Genomic DNA, 23,118 nt, shown 5'->3' with positions numbered 1-23,118 from the left:
CTATGCTTCCGAGCCACCGACTATAGATCAGAGGTTTCCATACCCTCCTCCTTGGGTTCCATTAATTTGCTAGAGTGGCTCACAGAATACAGAGAAACATTTTACCTACTACATTACTGGTTTATCATAAAAGCATATAACTTGGGAACAGCCAGGTGGAAGAGATGAATAGGGCAAGATATGGGGAAAGGGTGCAGAGCTTTCATGCCCTCTCTGGGCACACCACTCTCCCCAAATCTCCAGGTGTTCACTGACCTGGAAGCTCTCCAAACCCCATCCTTTTGAGTTTTTATGGAGGCTTCATTACATAGTCATGATTGATTAAATCATTGGCCATTGATAATGGATTCAACCTCTAGCCCCTCTCCCCTCCTGGGAGGTCAGGGTGGGACTGAAACTTCCAACCCCATCTCACTAGGTTGGCTCCCCTGGCAACCTGCCCCATCCTCAGGGACTTTCCAAAAGTCACCTCATTAACACAAAGTCTGGTGTCGTCGACAGAGGTTCATTTTGAATATCAAGATACCTTTATGATTCTCATCACTTAGGAAGTTCCAGGGGTTTTAGGAGCTCTGTGCTACGAATAGGGAGAAAGACCAAATATATATTTCTTATTATACATCACAATACCACACCTTCAAAATATTTCCAGTACTTCATTAGACTTTTGTAAAAAGTGCACTGGAAAGCAGGCAAGCAAGGAAAATGGGCATAACAGGGAAGATATTTGGGAATATATGTAAATAAACAAGAGATGATCGTTACACAGACCAATGATGGTAATGAGCCTTGAGCTGTGAAGTATGATTAGTAACTCAATCATTGAACAAATAGCAAAATATAAATAATAATTGAATATTGTACTATACACTTAAAATCTTTTGAGAGAGTAATTTCATGTGTTTTTTACCAAAATAAAATAAATAAATAAAATTTGAAATTTCTTCCTGGATTTTTTAAAACCTCAATTGCATTGTTCAAGTCTGTTCTTGCTTAACTAAAATAAGTCAAATGAATGACTACTGCCTTATCTCATGGGGTTCTCAAATCTAGGATGAAAAAAATGGGCCAGTTTGCATCAGCTCAAGTAAATACCAGTGTAATACTTTAATAAAATGGCACAAGTAAATTTTCTAGGAAGTGAAATCCATTTCATCTTGATGTATCAGGACCAAAAGTGACAGAAACTAATTTGAACCATAGAACTGAAAATGGAGGAGGTACATTCCTTGGCTCCTCATCTCGGTCCACTCGGGTTGCTATCATACTATAGACTGGGTGGACTAAAAGCAACAGACACTTATTTCTCATAATTCTGGAGGCTGGGAGTTCAGTGTCAAGGTGCTGGCAAATTTGGGCTCTGGAGAGAGCCCACTTCCTGATTCATTGATGGATGACTTCCCACTGTGTCCTCAGATGACAGAAGGGGCAAGGGAGCGCTCTTTTATAAGGGCACTAATCCCATTCCTGAGGGCACCACTCTCACGACCTAATTACCTCCCAAAGGCCCCACCTCCTAACACTATCACCCTGGGATTTCAACATGAATTTTGGCGGGGAGTGCTATTCACACCACAGCACTCCTGAAAGGGTGTTGTGCCATACAGCTCTTGTCCAGCAGAGCTCTAATGGCCGAATGTCTTCAGGATATATGCCATGCCTTCTCTCCAAGCTCTTCCTTCTGGTGGAGTCCCCAGGCAGGTGTCTCCTATTGGCAGCCTTCAGCTTCTACTAAAAGCAATCTGAGCCTAGCAAACTGTGCTATTGTGATCTATAATAAGAAATATATATTTGGTCTTCCTCCTTCTCCTGGTACAGAGCTCATGAAACCACTGGAATTTCCTATAATAAAAGCAATAAAGGTGTCATTTGTTCTGTTAATGAGGTGACTTTTGAAAGGCCCTAAGGATGGGAGCTGGTTGCCAGGGGAACCAATCATGTAATCAGGGGGTTGGAACTTTCAGTACCACCCCCTGACCTCCAGGGAGTGAAGAGGGGCTGGAGATTGAATCAGCTGCCAATGTCCAATAATTTAATCAATTATGCCTATGTAATGGAAGCTCCAAAACACCCAGAATGGTTCCAGGGAGCTGGGACCAGCACCAGCCAGAGAAAGGCAGTAAATTCTGGGCAAGCCCTGACCACACGGAGCCACATATTAGCCAGGAGGCCAAGGGAAGAAAGAGAGGAGATGAGTAAGAGAACAGTGGAAGGCCTACGAAGTCACCTGCTAGGCTGGGGAGTTGACGGGCTTGGAGATGACCTCACAACTCCAGGAGATAACCCAGGTGAGGAGAGACCACTATCCATACCCAGGAGCCACGGCCAGAGCCCATATCACTGCCAGGATGCTCCTGGAGAACGTGCTCGCTGCAACCTCCACCCTCCAGGAGAAGGGAATAATTTTTGTAAAATTAATGATTAAACTTACAGATAGAAAATGTTAAGTTTCTTTTAATGCTCCAGTATTAAAAACAAACTTTGGACAATGTTTTAACTTTTTCAACTCAAAAATCATGTCAAAACTAATGACTCAATTTAATGTTTTAATTGCAAATATAGTGCTAACTTTTTTAGATATTTTAGTCAAAACTTTTAAATAATTCAATATCCTAAAAAATCCAAATATCCCAATGGTATTTCTAAGCTTAAAGCAATATTAAGAATATTTCTAGGGGCTTGAGTCACTATGTACAGCTCATATAAAGTTATTCCATCATCCCAACCCAAGCAAATAGGAGTTTCTTTCCCAGGGCTCTGAAGGGAAGAATGATAGGGCACTGAAGGGAATGTTTCCTAGAGATCAGAAACAATTCACCAAGGAGCACCACGCCTTTCATATGTGAGCTCACCAATCCATAGCCCACACCCTAAGCATCTCCTCTCACATTCATGGGCAGGCCACTGTCCACCTGCCCTCATCACCCCAGGGCAGGTACCACACAACTAGGGACAGGCCCTATGCCCCAGAGCCAGCTGAAACTACTCAAACCAGGCAATCCTGAGTCTGCTTGCCCTACCTTATCTTGTCTTTCCTGTAGAAACAACAAGGGTCTTGCTCAAGTTTTCCCCTCGCTCCCCCGGCTTCCTAGCAGACCCTGGTGTTTCTCAGTGTGGCCCTGTGAGGTGTGTTGTGCCCCTCCTCTTGGGAACTGTGAGTATAACAGCTATCTTTTCAATGGCAGTCATGTCTTGATCTGTTGGCCTCACCATACCTGAATAACAACAGTAATAATTTTTTAAATTGGCTGTATTTTAAAAGTGAGACAAAGCCAAGAGCGAGAGGCAGCAGTGGGTATGGCTGGGAGACAAGTTCCTAATTATGGGTGGACATCAGTGGCTGTGTGCAGAGCCAGGGCTTACACAGAAGGGGGATGTGACCAGGTTCCGTAATATCCCAATGCTCAGATGCCGGCTTGTAAGGGAGGCTAAGAGTAAGTTTATCTGCCATTTTTCCAGGAGCAACAGCACCCAGCCCCTTTCTAGAATCTGAGGAAGTTGCAAAAAGCATTAAAACTGCTTACTTCTAAGGCAAAACCAATTCTTGGTTGTAGAGAAACAAAACCACGTAAATAAAGTGAATATCAATCTACAGGGGAAAAGTTGAGTTCAATAGAATGCATGCTGGGCAGCCAGGAGTTATGCAGTCATGGAAAAGATTTAGAGCTTTCCCAGAAAATCTGAAGGGAGGCCTTAAGAAAGACTAGGTAAATCTATGCATATCAGAATCACATATTGTGAAACAATTACACAAAAACAATACCTGTATAACTAATAAGGAAGAATTCATGGAAAGCTGTTACTCTACATGGGGAAGAGAAGTGAAATGAGAAGCAGGAGGACAGGCAGGTAGTAGCATATGCCCTTTGATAAACCCATGCAGGTGTGGGTACCTGGAACAGGAGTTTAAAATAGCCAACCAAAGGCACCACCCAACACAGCCACTGGACACTGTACTCCCAGCCTGCCTGGAAAATCATTTTTCAAGCCCATTCCACATTGGAAAATATTACAGGAGGTTATTGCTTCTCTAGAAAAGAGAGTTTGCGCTTAGGTATGAGGACTTATTTGGTGTTCCAGCATAGGACTCTGGGAAGGATGCTGTACACAGAATCTAAGGCTGCAGACAACACCGAAGGAAGATGAGCCTGGGGTCTCGGGTCCTGACTCGAGGGATTCTCTAAGGGAGACCTGGTGGTGAGCTCATTACCATATCCAGGCCTGCGATTGAAGAGTTCCAAACTCGAAGCCATCATCCCAGCTCCGCTCCCCTCCCCCCAGCTCTTCGCCTCCTAAAGTGTGGGAAAAGCTCCGTCCCTCCCAAAATTCTGGACCGCCCCCCTCCCCGCCAAGACAACGAAAGAAGAGCCAAGGACACTCGGAAAACCCCCCCAAGTCACTTGACACCGCGCGCGGGCGGCCTCAGAACAGCCAGTCGCGTTGCTAGCGGCTCCATTTCACGCCCAAGGACCCGGATGCGGCGCGCGCGATGAGGGTCCTTGGGCAGGACCCGGACGCGACGGGCGGCGATGGTGCACAGGAGGGTGACCGCAGAGCCCCCACCCACCCAGGCCGTCCTGGCGCTGGGATCCTGCGCGACGCGGCTTCCCGGACACAGAAAGAGTAGCACGCGGGAGGGCGCTGGGGCTCAGGGGCTGCAGCAGTGCAAGGGTGCGGGATACAGGGACGCGCGGACACAGGATTTCAAGGGTGCTAGATAGAGGAGCTCAAGGGCGTAGGAGTGCCGCAGCGCCAGGACTCAAAGGGATGGCAAGCGGCACACACCGTGCAAAGACGCAGATGGGGGGTAGGGTTGTGGAGGTGGAGGGGAACCTTCCCTGAAGACCAGCTCCCGCCTACAGTCTGGGGACTGCCCGCGCAGGATCGGAAAGAGTGGTGGCCTCCGGTATTTATTTGAAAGGGCTCATCTGGATTGGTTCAAACTCAATCTTGCCCGCCCCTCACACAAACCTATTGGCTAAGGCGCCTCCTCGAGCTTTCCAAGGCTTTCTATTATTCCACCACCTCTGCGGCGTCCTTCAATTTGGCGTGTGAGTTTGGAATTTCTTGTATTTTTTGCACATTTGTGCCTTAATGTTTTCACCCCTGTCTTTGGATATTATCGTGATTTCCTGACACGCTCGTAACACAGAAATGCTGCTGCTTTTGGGCGGGGGCTGGAGGGGTCGGGGGGGAGGGGCTGGACAAAACCACCCAGACCAGCCCTGGGATGTTCCCTGTGTGTGTCAGGGGTGAGGCCGTCTGCCCACCCATCCCCCAGTCACCTTCCGTCACCTTCCCTTCGACTAGGTCTCCTGAAAATACCAAAAATATAAAATATATCAATAAAAAAAGAAAATTATTGTCATAAAATCTCGTCTGTGTTTTCTGTATTTTCTCAATACCGCTGGAAGTTGCTAGATTCACTTTCAACACCCCTTAAGATCTTTTAATGAATGTAGTTAAATAGGAAGTAAGAGAAAAACACGGTGTATGCATGGGGAGGGGTGACATTCCCCTGGAAGAACAAACAATTAGAACCGCCCATGTACCGGTGCAGCTTCGAGCTGGGGAGGGGGCTTGGGTGCCTTCTGTGCCCACTGACCCCAGCCTTGCCTCTGACGCCTTCTGCGTCCGCACGGTCTATCCGGGTGTGACTGTCGCAGCTCAGAAGCCGATGGGCGAGCGTGCCCTGCCTCTGTGTGTCTGTGTGTCTGCGTGGGCGCTGAGATGGAAATGACATAGTCCGCAAGCTGTGCGTCCATTGCTGCTTCTCAGGTTTCGTTTCGCGGTCCTATCTCACTTCTGCAGTTGTGGTCGCCTGTCCTTCATTCACACCTGGCTCTGGGATTAGATTTCAGCCCTACTCTTTTCTAATTTGCTGAAATAAAATGGGCAAAGAAGTCATTTGGCCAACACGGGTGTTTGGAAAAGACCACTCAGTTATCTTGCGCAGGATGCGGGCCAGCATCTGCCTATCTTGCGTCCTGCGCGCGCGCGCGCGCGCGGCCGGAAGGGCCCTGGATGCCAGCGCATCGGAGGGCAAGGCATTGGAGACTGGGATCCCCAGCCCTTTGCCACGCGGGGCATCCCTCGGTGGTGGCAGGAGGATGGCTTTTGTCCTCAGGGTGTCCGCTGGAAGCTGTGCTGAAGGACAAAGGCTGCCTAAACCGTCTTTTCCTTCTTCGCAATCTTGCATTCTGTGAGGTTTACTTTTTCTCTGCAGAGCTCCACGGCACGCCCTGTAATTTCAACTACTCACTTTCTTGCAGCGCTCAACCCTAAAGAATTAAAACTCTTCTTCAATAAGCCTCCGTGTTGTCTTTTCTGTACCTGCGGGGTGCTGTCTCCAGGCAGATTCCTCCCTCCCTCCCAGCAAGCTCTGTATATAGCAAGTGTTACAATTCCGATATGGAAAGAATCAGCATTCTATTGAGGGAGGGGGGGAAAATATATGTGTTTGCCATTGCAATGTTTCAGTTATATGAAATGCTTGTTTGTGAGAATTTTAAAGTGATTTGACTTCTTGCCTGAATGAGGAACTTACTGCACATTCCCCTAGGAGAAAAGAATGGCTTCATTCGTGCATCACAAAAATCCAGGATGATAAAACGTGCTCATTTCATGCATGAAGTAGGAAACAGATGGGCCCCTGGGCCAAAGATCTGGTGTTTGTCAAATGGACAAAACAAGAACGAAGCCCGTTTCCCTTCCTCCATTAATATGGAGGGAATGAACTAGCAGTGGGGACTTTGTTGCAGCAAAAATAGAAATGAGACTTTTCTGATAAACAAGGAAAATAAGGAAACAATGAACAGGCTGGGAAACAACATACACAGGTCTGAAAGAGTTAAGCAATCTTGGTTATTCTTCAGCTGTTACTACTAAAAAAACACTTGTAGCTAGTCTTGTCTTCACAAAGCTGATTACTCTCTGACTCCATAAGAATTTCCCTTTGCACCTGGCATTTCTTCTCCCCCTACACTCCCTTGTAGCACTCTTCATTTCAGAAAGAAGGTCACGGGCCGATAACTTCAGGGACACCAGACCCGGTTGCTGCCTGACGCCTGACGCCAGCTTTGGCCATGAATTTGCAGAAGAAAAGGAATGCAAGACCTTCATTACTTTGAGCCTTATCACCTACCCCAGACCATGACGCCCAGGCTATATAACCTTTCCCTATTCCCCAGGGAGGGGGGCACAGTTCTTGAGGTGCTAGCCTGCTGTGTTATCCCCTTTGCCAGGCAAAGATTAAAGCCATTTTTCTCATTCCTCCAAAACTGTCTCCATATTTCTTTTTGGCATCAGTGCACAGAGAGCCAAGATTTTGGCATCATGCATGCAACAATTTATTCAATGTATATATGGAATCTAGGCACTGTACTCTAGAAATGATAACAAGGGGGAAAAAAGTGTTTATTTTGGGGTTTTTAAAAATCATCCAAACTCCTTTTTAAATTACTCTTCCAGGCTATTATGCCCAAGCACTGTCTGTCCCTGGTTGTTAAGCTGGAGATCCTGTTTCTTTGTTTTTCTTTCTTTTTCTGTTCTTTCTTTGCCTTCTTCTCCCCCCCCCCCACCACCACTCCTTCCCTCTCTTTTCTTCCTTCAGTCACTTTTTCACCTTTCCCTCCTTCCTTCCTTCCTTCCTTCCTTCCTTCCTTCCTTCCTTCCTTCCTTCCTTCCTTCCTTCCTTTCTTTCTCTCTTTCTTTCCTTATTTCTGGAAAACCTCAAGCCTGCACTGTAGTATTCCATCTGTCAATACAAAATGTTGCTCTTGATCCAGAGGACTGTCCCTTGTCTATTCGGGCTGCTATGATAGAATACCATAGACTGGGATTGCTTAAACAACAGACTTTTAGTTCTCATAGTTCTGGAAGCTGGGAATAGAGAGATCAGGGTGCCAGTGTGGGTGGTTTCTGGTGAGGGCCATCTTCTACATTGCAGAAGGAGGGGTGGGGGAGGAGGAAGGGGATGGGGAGACGAAGAGGCAGAAGGAGAAGGAAAACAGGAGGAGGAGAATGGGAGGTGGAAGATGAGGGGAAGAAAGCTCTTTCCTGTCTCTTTCAAAACGGCACCAATCCCATTCATGGGGGCTCTACTCTCATTCAACATATGAATTCAGGGGGAACACAAACATTCATTCCATGAGATTCTGGTTCTGATTTCCTGGCATTAACCAGCCTCTATGTGGGAGGATAGCAGTTTCCAAACCTTAGCACCTACATGGAAAGACAATTTCTTACCCAAACCCCTTCCACGAAATGCTCATTTCCTATCCCACGCCAAGTTTTCTTCCAAGCCTTCCTATGCCGCAAGGAAGCCAAGAAACCTCACCAGGACCCAGTGCAAGGACCAGCTTTCCAGGGGCTGGCAGCAACCAGACAAGGTGAGGGGACTGTGGGTTGTACAAACTGCTGCATGGCCTGCAGGCCAAGGGCCATCCAGAGACAGCTTCATGGTCCAGTGACCTGGGCTGACACTAGAGCAGCCCTGAGAAGCACTCTGTGCTTGGTTCAGTGCTCTGTTGTGTCCATCTTGAAATTCTTAATAGTTTTTTGACAAGGCACCCACATTTTCATTTTCCTCTGGGCCCTGGAAATCATGTTGCTGGTTCCGCAAAATACCCAAATCATATCCTACCCAAACCTCAAGTCACAGATTTTCTATGCCAGATGCCTGGGATAAATACTTTTGCTACTGAAGGGGTTCCGGACATACCACCCCAAAATATGCCGCATTTGGCATATTGAGTATTTTGGGCTGAAGTCACTTGAAAAACAGCAAATGCCGGGAAAAACTTTCTCTGAACTCCCCTTATCTGCCTAAAAAGTTTTTTCAAAATGAATTCAACTGCCATTAATTCCCTCCTGAGAGTTTCATCAGCACAGGAAGATTGATTCATCACAGGATAGGAGACTAGAAGTCAATGCCTCACCCAGACAGACTTTGTCACAAACTATTGATATCATATCTCCTGTCTAGTCTCCTAAGGGCCCAGTCATCTTTCCTAATATCATTTACTCTCCTCTAAGATGACTACTTCTCCCCTTTTCCTATTAAGATGGTATATAAGGTCTCAAATCTCATCGCTTTTTGGGGTATTCACTTTTTTTCCCCTGCAATGCCCCCATGCACATAATATGTAAAAATGAATAAATTTGTATAACTTTTCTCCTGTTACTCTGCTTGTTGTCAGTTTACTTCATAGACCCATCTATTGAACCCAAGAGGGTGGAAGGAAAGTCTTTTCTCCATAACATTACAGACGTGTTAACAGCTTCAATAACTACGACCAATGAGCCTTAACTGAGTTTTAAGAATAAAAGGCAGCTTGCAGTCAGAGAAGTCTGTGCCAACTAGATCTACAGGCGAAAGGAAAGAGGTGTTTGCTTTGAGTGTATCTCCTGTGCAAGATCAAGCTTCAGACCTCTTCTAATGGTGCTGGGGGTCAGGGTGAGACCAATCATTTATATACATTGGTCATTAAGTCTCTGGTATAAAAAAATAATGGTTACAAAAACAGTTTGAATAAATGATCCAGAAGCACACAGTTGTTATTAAGGTGCCTTGTATTCAAAGACTATTTTTAAAAAATTGATTTGGAGATTGTGGAATTGAGTGAAATTTCATCTGCAGTACTTTCAGCTTTCTACTGCAGTAGAAATTTTAAGATATCTGACTGGTGTTTTTCCCTAGAAACTTACATTTAAACACAGAGCAATGCATCTTGATTTTGATAATATTTTTTTCCCTACACATCACATCATATGTATTATTCTCTCTTCAAAATGAAATTCAATATCCAAAACCAAAAATATCTAGGTGTGGTTAGTGCAGAGCTTGGTACCACTGGCCTGACTTCCAGGGCCAGTTCCCCACCTCATCAGCTGTTTCACTTGAGACGTATTTTTTTCTGCCTTTTGTCACCCATCTGCAAAATGAAGTTAATTATAGTGTATACGTGGAAGGGATGTTATGAGCACTAAATTGAACTAAGTATTCATTAAGTGGTTACCTAGATCATAATGAGCTCTCCAGAAACGTTTGTTAAATCAACTATATATTTTTAAGGTAAACAGATAAAATAGTTAATACTGAGCATACCCAAAGCAGCTCAGGGGACACACAATCTCAAGATGTCCGATGGACCTCAGAGGACAGATTTGCAAGCAGGGGGCACTGCCTCAGCTCACAGGGCTTATTCATTCAATAAACACATATTCATTCAACAAACACTGATTGTGTCTATGCTATGTGCCAAGCTCTATGTTCCACCTTGGAGATTTAGAAGTGAAAGACACATCTCTTGCCCTGGTGATTACAGCTTAGTCCATGTTTTAGTGGGCAAGAGAAAGCCTTATGCTCCATATTTATGTGATGGAGCTGCCCATGGCTCAGAGGGAGCTCAGCTGAGGCAGCCCCGGCTGTGGCTGGGTCTCTTCTGAGAAGGAAAGGATGAAATGGAGCCAGGAGAACTTGAGCACTAAATATATGCCCACACCTCGCCATCTGCCTGACACACATTCACTCACAGCAATCCTATTAGGTAGGCATTGATATCCTCACTTTATAGATGAGGAAGTAGAGGGGCAGAGAAGGTAAATTATTAGCCCCAGGTAGGGAGCTAAGCACAGGCTATCTAAAGAGTGGCCCCCTGGCATCTCTCCTCCACTTTCTTCACACCCAAACCTTCTAAGGCAAATAGGATCCCATTTGGGCTTCTTCAAACTTATGCTTGTGTAGGTATCTTGAAAGCACCTTGCTAACTTCTCTGAATGCAGTGAGCCACTTCGTCTTTGTGGGTGTCATTAAGTTTCCTAGCCTGTTTGGATAATGCTCTGGATGGAAAAAAAAAAAGTTGCCAGGAAATGACCTCCACAACCGTGCTTCAAAAACTATGATGTGCATAGGAATCTGTTTAAAATGCAGATTCGGACTCAATACATTTGGGGTGGGGCCCAAGCGTCTGCATTTCTAATGGGCTCCCCAGGTATTCCTGTGCTGAAACAAGTGAGAAATGTGAATTCATATTTGCATATACAAGAATTAATTTAATAAGGAGTAAACTTGGGGACTGGTGACTTCAGTTAAAAACAAGACAGGCCCCAAATGGAGTCTCTTATGCTAAGCTCTCCATCACCAAACCAAGACTTGACTTATTTCCTAGAAATAATATCTTAAACGGGTCAATAGGAATCGCCTGATCAGCACTAGTTGTTAGGTAATCGGCCTCATAGACCCCTGCCATCCCCTTCAGGTAAGTAACCTTGGAGTAACACCTGCTTTCTTGCCTAGTGTATTTTCCTTGTTCCTGCTCCCTCTGGCTATAAAAGCCTTTCATTTTGTACAGCCCCTCTGAGCTCCTTTCTATTAGCTAGACTGGATGCTGCCCAATTCTAATCGATTTTTGCTCAAACTCTTTAAAATTTTAATATACTTCAGTTTATCCTTTAACGGTTCCATAACCTACATTCTGATAGGTAAGTAGAGAACAATAATAGTATCTTACTCTTGGAGTTATTAGGAGACCACATGAGACCATACATATCAAACGCTTAGCATATAGCTGTCACTTCAAACGGGTTTGTCTAGTCAGTATTAACAATACCAACAATATGAAGGACTAGTGTTTCCTTTGAAACTCATTCATTTCCTCCCTCCAGTTAAAAATCTGCCCTGTTGCTTCCAATGTAAGTACCTTAGTATACCTTAGTATGTTTTCAGTACTATTTTCTGTACTTCCTAAAGAACTGTTCGCATTTACTCTTGAATTCTGAAAGGAATTATCAACTTGGCCATTGGGGGGGGGAAATGATAGGAAATAAATGATTGGAATGGCACTTGGAAGCTGCCATACCCCTCTGCTGAATAAGCACAAGCTTCCCATCCCTAGCTCTTTAGCTAAGGAAGAAATGTCCCCTTGCGTTTGTCTCCCATCCAGAAAAACTGGAGACACGGGATTAAAACGGGTTTTTATTACCTTCTTCATTTTTTTGCCCAGGTCCAGACTGGCAACTAAACAAAGACCCCTCTCCCGTTACAACAAAGGGTTTGAACAAAAATGCTCAACCTGACTCCATGAGCACAGCAGACGCGCCTTCGGATTGGTTGGGTTATTGTCCAATAGGAAAGAAGCGCCGGCATCTACTATTTACATACATTCTTTGCGGACCAGGCAGAGCGGGGCGGGCTGTCCAATCCGATTCTAGAGATTTGGAGCCTTCATTTGAATATGGGGAAAATAAATAGTGATGTCCGCTGCCTCATTTGTGCCAGAGGCGCAGCCCAAGGAGAGCTCGTAGAAGGCAGTCAGAGAGGCTTAGGACGGCCGAAAGAATAAGCGCGGCCATAAGGAGAACTAATCCATTTACGCCTATAAGGTGCTGTAGCAGGTGCTTCCCAACACACATATCTCTTTCAAGGCCGTGGGTATCATGAACTCGTGGATCAAGGACACCTTACAGCTCACGCTTCAGCGAGGCCTGCTGCCTGGCGCGCTACAACCGCTCTTGTAGGTCCAGGGAGACACAGAGGGTTGCACACCTGCTGCAGCCCCATGAGCAGTGTGCCGTGCCAGAAAGTACCAAGACTGTTAAGTACACCAGCTCCAAGTGAGGCGGGCCACTGTGCTCCAGAAAGCAAAGGCTGTTTTCATAGCCGTCTCCGTGCTTAGAAAAAGAGTGTGCCACCTGTTGTGCTCGTGAACTGCTGTTCAGTTGGGATTATGGGAGAGATGGAGTGCGCTCCTGAAGTAAAGCTAAGCTTCTTTTCTTAATGGCATATTCACCAAAAAGAGACCTGCTGTGTTAGTCTTGCCCCCCAGCCAGAAGCCTGAGAGGGTGTAGCCCTGACGCTTGAGCCGTTGAACCCAGTCCAGGCCTTTCTGTCTGCGTGTGGCGAGAGACCTGCGGGTGAGGGGCACGGATCACCTCCAAGAAGGCTTAATGCCAACCTCTCCCTCTACCCATACCCCCTCGTGGGTCAGGCTGCGGTGTGCTGGACATGACGCTGGGTGAGGCTCTGGGTGTTGTAACACAGACCAGGCAGCGACTTTTGGGGCCGTCCTTCCCGCGTTTGCAAGGCAAAGCATCATGAGCTTCTTGCTCGAAACATTTAAGCAGCACTGAGTTTGAGCAGCTCCTTATTAGCACTAACGCTATTCCTGTTTGAAATATCAAAACGGCAGGAGGACAGGTACTGGTCTAGATCCTCATACTCAGCTATAATCCTTCAAACTAGATTGGTATTCTTTTATCCGAAAAAAAGTGTATACTTTTTTAATATATGCCTCATAAACGGTTTAAGAGCTTTTTTCTCCTCAGTCTTACTGAGGTGTAATTGACATACAGCATTGTACACGTTTAAGGAACTGGAAGTTTGTACCTTTTGACTACCTTCATCCAATTCCCCATCCCCTCCCCACCCCTGCCTCTGGTAACCACAAATCTGATCTTTTTCTATGAGCTTGTTTGCTTGTTTCTGAAGTGTAATTGACCTACAACACTATGTTAATTCCTGGTACACAACATGGTGATTCCATATTTCTAAACATTTGAAAATGATCACCATGATAATCTAGTTGTCATCTGTCAGTATACAAACATATTATATAATTATTGACTGACTATATTCCCCATGCTGTACATTTCATATCTGTGACTCATTTATTTTGTAACTAAGAGCTTGTACCTCTTAATCTCCCTCACTTATTTCTCTCCTCCTCCAACCCTCCTTCTCCCTGGAAACCACCTATTTGTTCTCTGTATCTATGACTCTGTTTCTATTTGGTTATGTTCGTTCATTTGGTTTGTTTTTTACATACCACATATAAGTGAAATACAGTATTTGTCTTTATCTGTCTGACTTATTTCACTTAGCATAATACCCTGTAGGTCCATCCATATTGTTGCAAATATTAAGATTTCATTCTTTTTTATGGCTAATACTCCATTGTATATATAAACCACATCTTGTTTATCCATTCATCTACTGATGAGCACTTAGGTTGCCTCCATATCATGGCTGTTGTAAATAAGGCTGAAATGAAAATCAGGGTGTTTTTGAATTTATGTTTTTGTTTTCTTTGGTCAAATACCCAGAAGTGGAATTGCTGTACTACATGGCAGTTCTATTGATATTTTAAATTTTTTTGAGGAAACTCCATTCTATTTTCCATAGTGGCTGCACCAATTTATATTCCTACCAAGAGTGTACGAGGGTTCCCTGTTCTCTACAGCCTCATCAACACTTGTTATTTGTTGTCTTTTTGATAATAGCAATTCTGACAGCTTGAGGTGATATCTCATTGTGGTTTCAGTTTGCATATCCCTGATGATTAGTGACGTTGAGCATCTTTTCATGTGCCTGTTGGCCATCTTTATGTCTTCTTTGGAAAAACATCTATTCAGGTCCTCTGCTCATTTTTTTTTTTTTCTTTTTTCTTTTTAATTTGTTGAAGTATAGTTGATTTACAGCATTGTGTTAATTTCTGCTATACAGCAAAGTGATTCAGTTATACATATATATACATTCTTTTTCATATTCTTTTCCATTATGGGTTTATCACAGGATATTGAATATAGTTCCCTGTGCTATACAGTAAGAACTTGTTTTGTTTTGTTTTGAATTACTTAGTTTATTTCATTTTTGGCTGCGTTGGGTCTTTGTTGCTGCACATGGGCTTTCTCTAGTTGTGGCGAGCAGGGGCTACTCTTCATTGCGGTGCGTGGGCTTCTCATTGCGGTGGCTTCTCTTGTTGCGGAGCACAGGCTCTAGGCGTGCAGGCTTCAGTAGCTGTGGCTTACGGGCTCTAGAGCCCTCTGCCCATTTTTTAATTGGGTTGTTGGGGGGGGATTATGTTGAGTTGTATGAGTTTTTTGTATACTTTGGATATTAATCCCTTGCAGATATATTGTTTACAAACATCTTCTCCCATTCAGTAGGCAGTCTTTTCATTTTGTTGATAGTTTCCTTCACTGTTCAAAAGCTTTTTAGTTTGATGTAGTCCCATTTGTTTATTTTTGCTTTTGTTGCCCTTGCCCGAGGAGACATATTCAAAAAAATACTGCTAAGACTGATGTCAAAGAGTGTACTACCTGTGTTTTCTTCTAGATGTTTTATGGTGTCAGGTCTTAATCCATTTAAGTCTTTAATCCATTTTGAATTTATTTTAGTCTATGGTGTGAGATATCTTTTCCCCAATGTATATTCTTGCCTCCTTTGTCACAGATTAATTGCCCATATAATTGTGGGTTCATTTCTGGGCTCTCTATTCATTCAGTTCCATTGACCTATCTGCCTGCTTTTGTGCCAGTACCATGCTGTTTTGATTACTGTAGCTTTGTACCATAAACTGAAGTCAAGGAGTATGATACCTCCAGTTTTGTTCTTTTTTTCAACAGGGCTTTGGATTCTCTGGGTCTTTTGACTTTCTATACAAATTTTAGAATTATTTATTCTAGTCCTGTGAAAAAAATGCCATTGGTATTTTGATAGGGATTGCATTGAATCTGCAGATAGCCTTGGGTAGTCTGGTCATTTTAACAATATTAATTCTTCCAATCCATGAACACAGTATATCTTTCCATATGTTTGTGTCATCTTCAATTTCTGTCATCAGTGTTTTATAGTTTTCCAAGTACGGATCTTTTACCTCCTTGGTTAGATTTATTCCAGGTATTTTATTCTTTTTGAGGCAATTGTGAATGGGATTCTTTTAATTTCTTTTTCTGCTAGTTTGTTGTTAGTGTATAGAAATGCAACAGATTTCTATATATTAATTTTGTGTCTTGCAACTTTACTGAATTCATTGATGAGTTCAAGTAATTTTTTTAGTGGTGTCTTTAGGATTTTCTATGTATAGTATCATGTCATCTGCAAACAGTGACATTTTTACTTCTTCCTTTATAATTTGGACTCCTTTCATTTGTTTTTCTTATCTGATTGCTGTCACTAGAACTTCCAATACTATGTTGAATAAAAAAGGTGAGAGTGGACATCCTTGTCTTGTTCCTGATCTTAGAAGAAATGCTTTCAGCTTTTCACTGCTGAGTATGATGTTTGTTAGCTGTGAGCTTGTGGCCTTTATTCTGTTGAGGTATGTTCCCTCTATACCTACACTTTATTGGGAGTTTTTATCATAAATGGATGCTGACTTTTGTCAAAAGCTTTTTCTGCATCTATTGAGATGATCATATGATTTTTATTCTTCAGTTTGTTAATATGGTGTATCACATTGATTGATCTGCAGACATTGAAGCAACCTTTCATTTCTGGGATAAATCCCACTTGATCATAGTGTATGATCTTTTTAATGTCTTGTTGAATTCAGTTTGTTAATATTTTGTTGGGAATTTTTGCATCTATGTTCATCAGTGATATTGGCCTGTAATTTTCTTTTGTTGTGATATCTTTGGTTTTAGTGTCAGGGTGATGCTGGTCTCATAGAATGAGTTCAGAAGCATTTCTTACTCTGTAATTTTTTGGGATAGTTTGAAAAGGATAGGTGCTAACTCTTCTCTAAATGTTTGGTAGAATTCACCTGTGAAAATGTCTGGTCCTGGGCTTTTGTTTGTTGGGAGGCTTTGTTTGTTTTTTTACTTACTCAGTTTCAATCCTGGTGATTGGTCTATTCATATTTTCTATTTCTTCCTGACTCAGCCTTGGAAGATTGTATATTTCTAGAAATTCATCCATTTCTTCTAGGTTTTTCATTTTATTGGTGTGTAATTGTTCACAGTAATCTTTTATGATCCTTTGTAATTCTGTGATGTCTGTTGTAACTTCTCCTTTATGCTCCTTTTAAGAAGCTTTTCAATAAAACAAACGTAGCACTTTAAAAAAAAATTCAGTTAACCATATGCAAAATACATAACACGTTTAATAACAACTAAGGTATGCAAGGCCTTACTGGGTCCATGCTGTTCTCACTCTAAAAAATATCTCATAGTGCTGGTGACTCCCAAACCATGAAGAACACCTTCAGAGAACAACCCAGTCTCCAAGAGCCAAAATGCTATGTGAGATTTGGATTCACAGCTGTGTTCCCTCAGGTGGACAATGGCCGTCTGACTCCTCCCTCAGGGACTCACACACATCATTTCCAGGGCCTGCCACTCATTAATCAATATTTAACCTCCTATACAGTAAATACTGTTTTGCATTTGTAATTTCTTATTAAAAGGACAGTTTTTTCCCCTCCAAAATACTTTCTTTACTCCGTAATAATTAACAAATTTGACTTGAAATTTCTGATATGAAAAAGGAGTCTCCTAGATACATTTCAGATTGTATACCTGCAAAATTCCTCCAGTTCCTTCCAGGTCCTTAGTTTAAGCATTTACCTTGGTTATTTCAGATCCAGAGAATGATTCCATTGTGCTGAGTCCTAGTTCTCCTTGCCTCTATGTATTCTCAAGTATTTGGTTAACTGCCCTAGTTTGACTTTCAACTTAACAGAACATGTATTTCTTTGTTGTAACAATATGATAGACATGGTTTCTGTATACAATTTCTCTCAGGTTTTTCAATCATAAAATCTCAATAGCAGGGACTCTGTATCACCTTGCCTCTTCCTTAACAGATTCCCCTCCTAGGAGATGGTCAAATCGAGCCCAGTCTGCACCTGAGGCTGTGTGTACAACCTCTGCTGGACTGTTCAGCAAATAGAGGCAGCCGTTTTTAACTTCAAGATAATTCTGTGTGCCAAAGGAGTCAACAATACTGAGAAATTAATTGATATTTTGCATTATTCGCAGAAAATTTTATTTTTTAAAGAATTGTATTTGCAAATTATTGTAAAATCTTCATTTTGCTTCTTTTATTTTTGGTACTAAGCAGTGCTTTTGCCTACTGCTAGCACTATCACATTCTCTGCTGGAGACAGTTTTCATTTATTAGACCTATGGTTTAAGCTCATTAAGGTAAAGAATCACGTGAATCTGTAAGACTACTTTCATGTGACTAGAAGTTTTCATTAAGATACTGACTCCCAATCTACTTTGGTAGGAGGCTGGGGGCTTGGACCCAGTCAGCAGGTCCCCATTTCAAAGTGGAGGACTGAATTTTGCAGTTTTTAATATGAATCAGATATCTACTGAGAAAATTAAAGGTGTGGACTTGTTGATGACAGATCGCTGTTTAATTTTTTTTTAATAGATTTATTTTACTTATCTATTTACTTATTTATTCTTTGGCTGCATTGGGTCTTCGCTGCTGCATGCAGGCTCCCTCCTGTTGTGGTGAGCGGGGTGCCACTCCTCGCTGAGGTGCACGGGCCTCACCCTGCGGTGTCCTCTCCAGTTGTGGAGCGCGGGCTCAAGGCGCGGGCTTCAGCAGCTGTCACGTAGGTTTCAGTAGTTGTGGCTCACGGGCTCTAGAGCACAGGCTCAGTAGTTGTGGTGCACGGGCTGAGTTGCTCCGCGGCATGTGGGATCCTCCTGGACCAGGGTCCGAACCCTTGTCCCCAGCACTGGCAGGCGGATTCCCAACCACTCTGCCACCAGGGAAGCCCCACTGTTTAATTTCTGTATTACAACTAGGAAGGCAAAGAAATGAGTTAAACTGCTGTGACAAAATTCCCATTTCGAGGTATTTATTTTTGTTAATACTGTTTCAGAGCTCGTATCTATAAAAGAGAACAAAGGAAAAGAAATGATGCTGCACACTGCTATCATTGTAACCATAATAATTCTATACATGCCCATAGATGCACAAACTAATTGAGGCAGAAACGAGGGAGAGGGAGGAAGGGCGGGACCACTATCCATCTCTTTAAATGAGGCAGGTGTCACTTAAGTTTTATTTTCGGTTTTACATATACCTATCAAAATTTATTTATGTTTAAACAATTGTGTACTGTCCAGATGATTTTTAAACACTGACTTCTGGTCACCTACAAGTGTTTTTAAATTTCAATATCCTTTTTTGTAGAGAAAGGAGATAGATAAAACAGTGTAAAAAAATATATATCTTACATTAGGATGAAATTCTGAGGCAGAAGTTGAATGGAGATATGAGTTCAAGGTGAAAAAATTATCTAAAATCGCTCAGTGTTAACGAGTAATTTAATAGTGTATTTCATGAGTTGCTATGGTTATGGTATCGAATTGCTATTTCAATAGATACCTTTAAAAGATTGATGTGAGACCATTTTGTTTTGTAAAATGTCCTACCTTGGGATTTGCATCCTTGCAACTATTTGAACTAGCCATAAAATATTTTGGACGCCAACTTTAAAACGTGTGGGGTTTTAGAAATTCTTTTAGAGTGGACCCACGTAGGAAAATGAATGGGGCGGGGAGGGGGGTGCCGATGGGCTTCCAGCCGCCGTGGCTGAGGACATTCGGTGGGGGTGGCGACGTTTCCTCCCCAGCTCCGCCCGCCCAGCCGGACCAGGCATACAACCCGCTTCCCTTGGAGATAATTCACAAAAACACTATTATTAGCCTTTAACTGGAACGTCTGTTCCTTGCCTGAGATGATGACACGACTTTTCAATCTAATTCTCAAAACGGCTAAAGGAAGTGATTATTTGAAATCTCCTTCTTACAAAAATGAGAAAAAACAAGGCAAGAAAAAAGGTAGGCGATGTCTTCTTCAGAGTGAAGACTCTTCATGCCAAAGCGCTTTCCCTTGAACTAAGATGACACTTTCCAAACGAATGCCATGAATTCAGAGAAAAAGGAAAGTTCTGCGTCACTAGTGCGTCACAGAAAATAACGTGGCTGAAGTGTGAAAACTACATTTGCTTCGAAAAACGTTTTTTTTCCTCTTAAATTGTCCTCCTCCCCACCCCCCGTTAAAGCTACCTGCAGCAGGGGTCGGCTTTTTACATCCGGCTCCTGCGCAAGGAGCGCTGCGTTCCACCACGCTTCCGTTTTCCTTTCGGTTGTCAAATATCCTGCGATTGAAGGATGCAGACATGCAAACATCCGCCCGGAAATGTTCATTGTCTTAGGATAAAGGTGTCTGGTCTAGGCGGGGATGCAGCGTCAGGCGCCACCGCCAGAGCCGCGCGACAACCCCCAGGGCCTCACCAAGTGCGTCCTTCGGGTTCACCCATCAGGGACACGGAGGTGGAGAGACTGGCACGAGGTCCCACTGGGGGCAGGTGACCTGCGTTCCTCACCCACAGGCTCACACCACACGAACACAAAACTAGACATGGAGTCGATGCCCGCAAGCCCCGGAAATGGCACTCTCCACACACTAAGGACACTTGAGTTCAGGATTCCTACTTTGTTTAGTGAAGCGTTAATAACCTTGAGCGAAGACGAGGGTGGACACCCGGTCTCTGATTGCCTCCCACATTGTTATTTTAGGTCGCCATTCCATACCCGACCTCCGTAAGCAGCAGTTATTCTCTCATTCCGCTCCCATACATACGCGCACACACGTCTACAGGGAGCAGGGAGAACAAGACCATCCTCCCAGTAACCAAGGAACCGCTAAGGAGCACACATCGGATGCGTTTACATAACAACCCTTCACGTGTTCGAAACCCTTTCTCGATCTTGTGGGTGGCTCTGAAAAGAGCCTTTGGGTTCCCGGGAGCCGGGGCGTGCCTCACTTGGAGCTGGTATACTTCGTGACGGCTTTGGTACCTTCGGACACGGCGTGTTTGGCTAGCTCACCAGGCAGCAGCAGGCGCACGGCCGTCTGCACCTCCCGGGACGTGATAGTAGACCGCTTGTTGTAGTGCGCCAAACGAGAGGCCTCGCTAGCAATGCGCTCGAAGATGTCGTTGACGAACGAGTTCATGATACCCATAGCCTTGGAAGAAATACCGGTGTCCGGATGCACCTGCTTTAACACCTTGTACACGTAGATGGAATAACTTTCCTTCCGACTGCGCTTACGCTTTTTGCCATCCTTTTTCTGCGCCTTCGTGACGGCCTTCTTAGACCCCTTCTTGGGTGCCGGAGCTGATTTAGACGGATCAGGCATTACGACAGATCTTTCCAAACCGAAAAAACTATACCCCTCCAGCAACTCAACTTATACGTCCTGTATTCAAATGAGGAATGAAGAGCTTCCAGTTTCTGATAGGATCAAGGGCAGCGCAACGTCATCACTGGAAAAGGCGCATGCAAATTAGGGGATGGCGTCTTCCCTTTCTGATTGGCCACCGTCGCTACCCAATCGGGAGGCGCCGGCTCCACTACCTCAAGACCATATATAAGGACTCCCTGAGTATTACAGCTTCGTTGCCTGGGGTTCTGTTTTTTGGCTTTCTTTTCTATTCTGCGCCTGATTGGGAGATGTCCGGCCGAGGCAAACAGGGAGGCAAGGCGCGCGCGAAAGCGAAGTCGCGCTCGTCGCGCGCGGGCCTGCAGTTTCCTGTGGGCCGAGTGCACCGGCTACTCCGAAAAGGTAACTATTCTGAGCGTGTGGGTGCTGGTGCGCCTGTGTATCTAGCAGCCGTGCTGGAGTACCTGACGGCTGAGATCCTGGAGCTGGCGGGCAACGCGGCGCGGGACAACAAGAAGACTCGCATTATCCCGCGCCACCTGCAGTTGGCTATCCGCAACGACGAAGAGCTCAACAAGCTGTTGGGCCGCGTGACTATCGCGCAGGGCGGCGTCCTGCCCAACATCCAGGCCGTGTTGCTGCCCAAGAAGACGGAGAGCCACCACAAGGCCAAGGGCAAGTGAGGCCGCGGAGGCGGGCCGGCAACGGCCGTGCGCCCCGGGGGCCCCGTGACACCAAAGGCTCTTTTCAGAGCCACCCATATCTTCTAGAAAAGAGCCGCACTGGTCGAGGGCTGTGTCCTTCTGAGCGCGTTCCTGTGCGAACCTGCGCAAGGCAGGGCTCGCGGGAAACCGACCCCGAGGCATGATTTGGGTGCGCCTAGGGGCACAGTGGGCTCGTGTTAATTTTGTGCGGGGAATGCCGTCTGACACGCGGCCGTTTTGAGTTTTGCCACCACCAAGCTCATGGGGTTTCAATCCCACTCATCTTTAAGGTGCCTTTGTTATCACTGGTGACAAGCTACTTTGGTTCCGGAAAGTGTCATCACTGAGATTTAGACACCAAATACGTAGTTTTTTTAATCCCAGGGAAAATCTGGTAGATTGATCTGGTATTGAAAGTGTTTAATCTTGAAAGAAACTTTACCATTTGAGGGTCTGATAGGTAAACATTTCCATTTTAAAATGTATGAATGTATGACTTAGTTTTTTAGAGAACATGCGATCAGAATTGTATAATGTACCGGGAATTCTAAGGTCTTGGGAAGGGTTTGTCAGCATTTGAAAATGTCAAATTATACTTCGAAAGTAGGTGTAAGTTTTTAAAGAAAATCTCATGGTAAATAGAATAATTATTTAAAAGAATTTAAATTGTTAAATTTGGGTTGGTCAAACGTTAATCAGAGATCCCCTTAAACTGATCGCTAAAGTCAATAAAATAATTTGTACCTTGAGTTTATGAGGAAAATTACGTTTGTGAATATAGTAAATTTAAAGTGAACATTGTTAGGACCAGATTAAGTAATATATATGTGGATATTTCAGAAGATGACTTCATGGATTCCACATTCTGTTATAAATAGGGGTTGTAGTGTCCCAGAGATGCTCCTGCAAAATCAACTGAGAAATGAGAATGTTAATGGCACCTAGTTCATGGGGTGAAGGGATTAAATGAGTTAATCTATACTAATCCCCTTGTTTAAAAATCCCTAACACAATATAAGAGCTCAGTAAATGTTGTCTATTCCTGCTGTCATTATCCTTAGTGATTCCATTAATTTTTTTATTATAACAATAAATACAGGCCAGTAAAATAATTTAGGAATATTATACAATAAATAGTTATCTTACTAAAATTACATGTACTCAAACCAGGGCTCCCTAGACACTATCTGGAGCTAACCACGTATCTGCTAGTCTTTAGAAAATATCCTAGCACTGAGACTATTCTCACCAAAAATTGATAGGAACTATCAATGTGGATGGAAAAAACACCAGACTCCCCTGCAGTGTAGGTAGAGATAGCAGGACCCACATTACCCAGTGGGACCCAGTTCAGTGAAACAAATTGCAAGGAATTAAGGAAGAGATTATAGAGCCTTCTAGAGAGGTATACATTATGTTTCCAGTGACAGCCTTCAATTC

At 43.9% G+C, this 23,118-nt stretch overlaps 2 protein-coding genes across 4 annotated transcripts; one reads left to right on the top strand and one right to left on the bottom strand.

Annotated features, from left to right (window-relative positions):
- Positions 1–7,672: 7,672 nt before the first annotated feature.
- H2BC26 (H2B clustered histone 26) lies at positions 7,673–20,950 on the bottom strand (the record flags this gene model as incomplete). 3 transcript variants are annotated; one of them, XM_082456755.1, is made up of 3 exons in its annotated part: positions 7,673–18,539; positions 19,813–19,904; positions 20,574–20,950. In XM_082456755.1, 3 exons carry the CDS (start codon positions 20,948–20,950, stop codon positions 18,391–18,393), a joined length of 618 nt encoding a protein of 205 aa, XP_082312881.1. In that variant the 3' UTR covers positions 7,673–18,390. The 3 variants fall into 3 exon arrangements, 2 of the variants coding, with proteins under 2 accessions (XP_082312881.1, XP_082312882.1); XM_082456756.1 differs by lacking the exon at positions 19,813–19,904; XR_014262194.1 differs by lacking the exon at positions 7,673–18,539 and having other exon boundaries at positions 19,881–19,904; positions 20,041–20,950.
- Positions 20,951–21,027: 77 nt separating this feature from the next.
- Positions 21,028–21,783, top strand: H2AC25 (H2A clustered histone 25; the record flags this gene model as incomplete). Its single annotated transcript, XM_082456754.1, has 1 exon — positions 21,028–21,783. The coding sequence occupies one exon, from the start codon at positions 21,028–21,030 to the stop codon at positions 21,655–21,657; it is 630 nt and encodes a 209-aa protein (XP_082312880.1). The 3' UTR covers positions 21,658–21,783.
- Between the last annotated feature and the right edge of the window lie 1,335 nt (positions 21,784–23,118).

This window comes from Balaenoptera physalus (genome assembly GCF_965194825.1).
Source record: "Balaenoptera physalus genome assembly, chromosome: 3".
NCBI lineage: Eukaryota > Metazoa > Chordata > Mammalia > Artiodactyla > Balaenopteridae > Balaenoptera > Balaenoptera physalus.
This window is presented reverse-complemented; position numbering and strand designations above follow the sequence as displayed.